The 6,000-nt window shown below is 41.6% G+C and overlaps 1 protein-coding gene across 1 annotated transcript in view; it reads left to right on the top strand.

The window, feature by feature from the left end:
- The window catches only part of OTOG (otogelin), a 100,937-nt gene that overhangs the window by 1,573 nt on the left and 93,364 nt on the right, over positions 1-6,000 (top strand). The window contains exons 3-5 of the mRNA XM_069073475.1: positions 2,679-2,757; positions 3,750-3,842; positions 4,119-4,273. Coding sequence (XP_068929576.1) covers positions 2,679-2,757; positions 3,750-3,842; positions 4,119-4,273 — 327 coding nt within the window. The remainder of the gene's footprint in view (positions 1-2,678; positions 2,758-3,749; positions 3,843-4,118; positions 4,274-6,000) is intronic.

The following is a 6,000-nucleotide window of genomic DNA, read 5'->3' as shown; positions in this document are numbered from 1 at the left end:
CTTTCTTTCTTTCTTTCTTTCTTTCTTTCTTTCTCTCTTTCTTTCTTTCTTTTCTTTCTTTCTCTCTTTCTGTCTTCCCCTCTTCCTCTCTTCTCTCTCTCTCTTTCTCTCTCCTCTCTCTTTCTCTCTTTCTTTCTCTCCCTCCCTTCCTTCCTTCCTCTTTCTTTCTTTCTTTCTTTCTTTCTTTCTTTCTTTCTTTCTTTCTTCCTGTCAAAAGCACTACCCTGAATCCCAGGCTGGGCCTCTCTGTCCCACACTTAACTTCCCAGGCTGCCTGGGATCATTGCCCGAGATGCATGATAGAAAACTAGGGCAATCTGGGGTGGGGGGCGATAGTTGGCAGCAGGTGCTGGTAGACTGTGTGTGTCTACATGGGTGAAACAGACAGTGGAGCAATTATTTGAGTGATCAAGCACTTCCCATCCCCTGAATTTCAATTATAGCCTGTTGGGCTTGGGGTGTGACTTTCTTTTCTTTTTCTTTCTTTTAAAAATTTTTGTTTGGGTGAGGGTGATGGTCAGAGAGCCAGGTGGCAAACTTGTTCCTACCACTTCCTTCCTTTGCCAGTTTCCTCTTCAAGTTGTTGTCTATCTCTCCTCATAATTTATAGTTCTCCCCATATCATAAAGTGGGTAACTAAAACTAAATTGGCCCTATAGCCAGCCAGAAACCCACTTGCTAGAAGGTTAATTTTTGTTGCTGTCAAACAGGAGTGAGGCAGTAGGACCCAGAAGCTGTCATTCTCCAGCAGTCTTGACAGACTCAGATGGTTTGCAGAGAAATCCTCAGTGTTCTGGGATTGTCTTTGCCTGTCTTTCTCTATGATGTTGAGAATGAGGAAACGACTATATAACTCACTTAAAAATTATATTAGTTCACAGAAAAAGAGTGGGTTAAGGACTTTTAGTATATAAATCTTTGGGCCAAAAGTTAGTAGAACTCAGTGCTCTTTTTCCAACTGGTGATTAGCAGGATTTTTCTCTCTTTCCTCTATTCTAAGCACTTAGCCTGTATCTCTGCACTATCCTCTGTTTCTGACAAAAGGAGAGAAATATACAGTTATCCTTTCCACATTGTGACTTTTTCTATCACTGTATTTATATATTGAAGGTCAGCACAAGAAATTAAATGGAAATTTTTGGAGAGTTTTGTGGTAGCTGCAGATAACATGATAACACAGAAAAAGTTTAGAAACTCAGAAATTCATAAAATATATGTATAGTATTATATAATATCAACCCCAGTTTTACAATACGGTACTATAAACACTTCATAAAAGAAGAAAAAAGTCAGATTTCTTCTCTGGTACTAAGGTAGGGCCAAAATATTTTATTCACATTTTTCAGATCATGGGGGCTGCCACACCCTTAACCCTCTCAACGTGGAAGGGATAACTATATACCCACCAGCCACTTTGGCTACTGCAGACAGGTGGGGGGGAGAATTATATGAGGGCAGGGGAGGATGAAACTTTGGACTAAGATCAGAGGATCTTAGATCTGAAGCTGGAAGTTATGTAGTCCAAACTCCTCCATTTTACAACTAATGAAAGTGCAGCCACTAGGTTCCAGAGGCTGGATTTGAATTGAGGACTTCCCAACTTCAAAGCTAACTCTTTATCCTGTGCTATTCTGCCTCTTGATAATCTCCCCAAATCACCTTTTCATTAACTCATTGGTTCACTCAACACATTCATCATGTAGTAATCTTTATCTAAGCACCTCTGTCTACACAGTATTCTGTTTCATTGCACACAGGAGGATTACTGGGTAAATTCCCCTCCCACCTTTCTTCTCAGGGTCTATGGTCAATGGATCTGTAAAGGCTGGTCACCAACATCCTCAGAATGTGGCCTCTGACAGATTTCTCAGGTTACTGTATTTGGAGCAGTGGAATGTCATTATTGTAAGGGCTGTTGCCTGGGAAGCACGGCTGAGACCTGTCCATGTAGACAATCAATTAAACAATAAATCAAGCCCCAGTTTGTAGCATTTGCAAATTCCCAAGAGCTAAATGCTTACATTGAGCAAACCAAATGGGTTTGGCTATAGACTTTCAAAGTGGCTATGACTATAAAGGAGAGGAATTTGGCAGAGGGGAGGCATAAATAAGGGATAGATTTTAGCTCAGTATTCCCCTGTACATGGTCTTTGACTAGACCTCTTGGGAGAGCAGTAGTCTCTGTTGGGGTCTTCTTTTTCCCCAGACTTGTTCTCTCTCAACAATGTGTATGGCTCCTTGGGATGGATTATTTGGAACAGGAAACTGTATTATTCAGCAACGGAGCTTGGGTCGTGTGTGTGTGTGTGTGTGTACACAAGTGCCCATACATATGTGCTGCACTTGGATCCTGTGTGTTAGTCTGCATACCCATGCCAAAGATGGGTAGAGGAGGAAAAGTCAGGTGACTGGATGAAAAAACCAGATTCCTCCAGAGCCTGAAGAAAGAGACCTTTGGTCTTCTGTAGGAGCAGTTGCTAAGAGTATATGGAGATCATTGGTGTAATGGGATCAGAAAATTCCATCATTCTATTACTCTCTCACCTGACTTTTATTCCTCTACAAATCTGTGACATGGGTACACCCACATATTGCGAATTGTAGTGAATTAGGGAAATGTAGTTGGTGCTTGAATCTCTGCTTCAAACAGCTCACTTCTCCCTCTTGTCATTCTGAAGGAGTCTGAACCTTCGGGGTCTTCAGCCGTGTTTTCTCTCTGGGAAAGACGACTCCATCGTACCAAGTGTGCAACTCCCTGTAAGTTATCTTAAATCTTGGAAAGGGACTGACCCATCAAATTGGAGTTCCATGGTCCTCCTTGCTACCTTCATGTTCTTCCTAGTCTTGGAGGACCACTCATGGCCTTCCCTTCTCCCAAATGTTTCCTCTGTATATTTGGATATACCTGGACAGGAAATTGACATACTTGGGTATGTCTGTGTGAGCTCTCCCTTTTATCCTCCCATTTCTTCACATACCCCATAGGCTAGCATGGTACTTGGCACATATTAGGAGGTTAATAAATAATTATTGACTGATTCATTCTATTCTACCTCCTGTAGCCAAGTCCTGATCTGTTTTTACCTCTGTTTCTTGTGGTTTCTTCTCCCCTTCCACTCTAATGAACTCTTCTTGCTCATGGCCTCCCCTTCTTACTATACTTTGTTCCCCAACCAGATATGTTTGGAACTGCCCTCTGAGAGTTGTTGAGAAGAGGGTGTAGATTGAAATATTTCATATGCCCATAACCACCAAATAATTGGTAAACATGGAATTAGAGTCAGTTATTCAGCCACTGGGTTTCAATGACATCTGTGTGACTGGCTTTCTCCATGTTCTAGTCCAGTGGTTTCCAGAGTAGGGGCCATGGCATGAACCCAAGAAGTGATAGGTTAAGCAGTAGGGCAGGTAGACTGGTCACATAGCATCCTCCTCTCAGTAGCCAATGATGGGCTTGTCTCCAAAACAACCACACAACTCTCACCCATTATAGCCTAATGGAGTCTAGCAAGCTCCCAATCTTTCCCTTTCTGAATTGAGCATCAGTTCCTCAAGGCAGTTACAATTTAACTCCAAAGACAGCAGCTGCACAGTTTCTATTAGGAAAATCTTATACTGTTTCACCCCTTTCCACAAACCCACCTAGGGAATGGGATGAGTGATCAAAAAGTATGGAGACTACTGCTCTTCTCTAGAGGCTAGAATCCCAAACCTAGAAGCTCAGAGAGTAAATTGCTTTTACCTTTCAGATTTATTCTCCTGCTTTAATGGTGGGGAGTGTGTACACCAGACATTCTGTGACTGCAGGCGTTTTAATGCTACAGGTCCCAGGTGCCAGACAGGTATGACTGGACCCAGAAAAAGATGGACTTGATAATAGTGGGGCCAACTTTGGCAGAGAAAGTGGGATTTAAAGAATCTCCCCAGTTTGCTGTTTTCCAGGGGAAGGGAACAAAGGTGCCCTGAGCCCGTGGACAGGTGGCTGGTAGATGGGAGGGACTTTGATTATTCATCTCTGGGCAAATGAATGCACTCATCCTCTGGACTTAACCTCTGACTCCCTCCCTAGAAATGTGCCCAGATTTTCTGTTGAAAGTTTTCCTTTTACTTGTGTTCAGTGTATAACACAGGTCCAGAGAGAGACAACATTTGCCGTACATGGGGACAGCACCATGTTGAGACATTTGATGGCCTCTATTACTATTTCTCTGGGAGAGCCAGCTACACCCTGGTGGGTCAATATGAACCTGGTGAGCAGAGCTTCTCCATCCAGGTGAGGAAGTGCATGGTTTCAGCCCTGGTCCCACTCTCTATCATAGATGTGTGCATTTGAGGGTGGGGGTTGGGATGCTTGGTATATGTTCATATGTAGGACACAGAGATATAGATTAGAATTGAGATGAGTTGTAATGAGATTGATTTGTTAGCTTAGGTTGGGCCAAAGGGATTCTAGATCTTGGTAAGGTCTGGGATGTAGTCTTTCACCCTGGTCTTCAGTTCACAAACACGAATTTACCAGCTTCCTCTTGGGCCTCAGGGACTGATTCATACTAATCAACATCATAAGGCACTGATAAATTTTCCAACTGAGATTTGGTGATCAAATTGGCCACCTAGCTCAATCTACACCTGAGTTGGAAGAATCCCAGCATTCTCATGTCATCTCCATGACTGGAATCGGGGAAAGATTCTCATCCTCTAAATTCTGGACACTCTATCTCTAATCTAGGATGGCATTATTTTTTGAAGGTGTTTTGCTCTGCCTTTATTACCTCATGATGAGTTTTCAGTCCACAAAACCTACAGATTTGTATCACTTGAACCGTTTTCCAGTAATTCCTCCTCCCCGTCTTGCACTTTTGAAGTTAATTTTTTTTAACCCAAGCTAGAAATTTGCACTTATCTCTATTAAATTTAATCATTTATGACCATTGTTCTAACTCAGCAATTCTCAACCTTTTTGGTCTTGGGGCCTTTTTACACTCTTAAAAATTATTGAGGAGTCCCTTCTCCTATGAGCTTTTGTTTAATGTGGGTTACATTGATATTTACCATATTAGAAATGAAAATATCTTAGTATTAGATGGAAATAGTTTTGACCTGAAGTTCAGTCATTTCATTTGTGTCCAGACTCTTTGTGACCCCATTTGAGGTTTTCTTGGCAAAGATACTAGAGTGGTTTACCATTTCTTCAGCTCATTTTACAGATGAGGAAACTGAGGCAAAGAGGTTTAAGTGACTTGCCCAGGGTCATACTGCTAGTAAGTATCTGAGAACAGTTTTGAACTCAGGAAGACAATTCTTTCTGATTTTGGGCCTGGCACTCTATCTGCTGTACCACATAGTTGTCCCTTTTGACCTTAAAGAACTCTTGAGAGAATCTCAGGGACCCCAGGATTCCCTTGATGATACTTTGAGAATTTCTATTAGTCATCTAAAATGTTAGCTTTTCTTCCCATTTTATATTTTTTGCAAGCCTGACAAGTGTGCCTTCAATGTCTTCATCCAAGGCCCTGATAAAAATATTGAATAACATGAGACCGACTCAGGACAGATCCCTTGAGGCCTCTACTGAGAACCTATTAATGACTGCTTTGTTTTAGCTTCATTCATTCCACCAAGTTCTGAATGCAACTGATCAGATTATCCTCTAGTCCATGTGTGTTCTTGTCTACAAGAAGCAAGAAAGATTTGATCAAATGCCTAGCCTAGATGCTAGCATATTAAGTTACACTAAGAAATGTTGCTCCAGAGTGAACTGGATTCTCATGTCAGAAGATTAGCTTATTATGTCGCAGCAACATCATCAGGTCAAATAAGATAATATCTGGAATGCACTTTGTAAACCTTCAAGCACTATATTCATGCTTTCTGAGAGATAGTATGACTTAATGGTAAGAGTGCTGGGTCTGGAAAATCCAAGTTCAAATGCAACCCCTGGGGCACTGGGCTTTCATTTTATTGTTGAGCTTTCAACTTTCATTGAAAAAATAAATTTTA

This window comes from Petaurus breviceps, unplaced genomic scaffold (genome assembly GCF_028583685.1).
Source record: "Petaurus breviceps papuanus isolate PSGF00001 unplaced genomic scaffold, PetGlider_PUasm1.0 140, whole genome shotgun sequence".
Classification (NCBI taxonomy): domain Eukaryota; kingdom Metazoa; phylum Chordata; class Mammalia; order Diprotodontia; family Petauridae; genus Petaurus; species Petaurus breviceps.
Note: the sequence above shows the minus strand (reverse complement) of the source record. Positions and strands in the feature narration are given on the sequence as shown.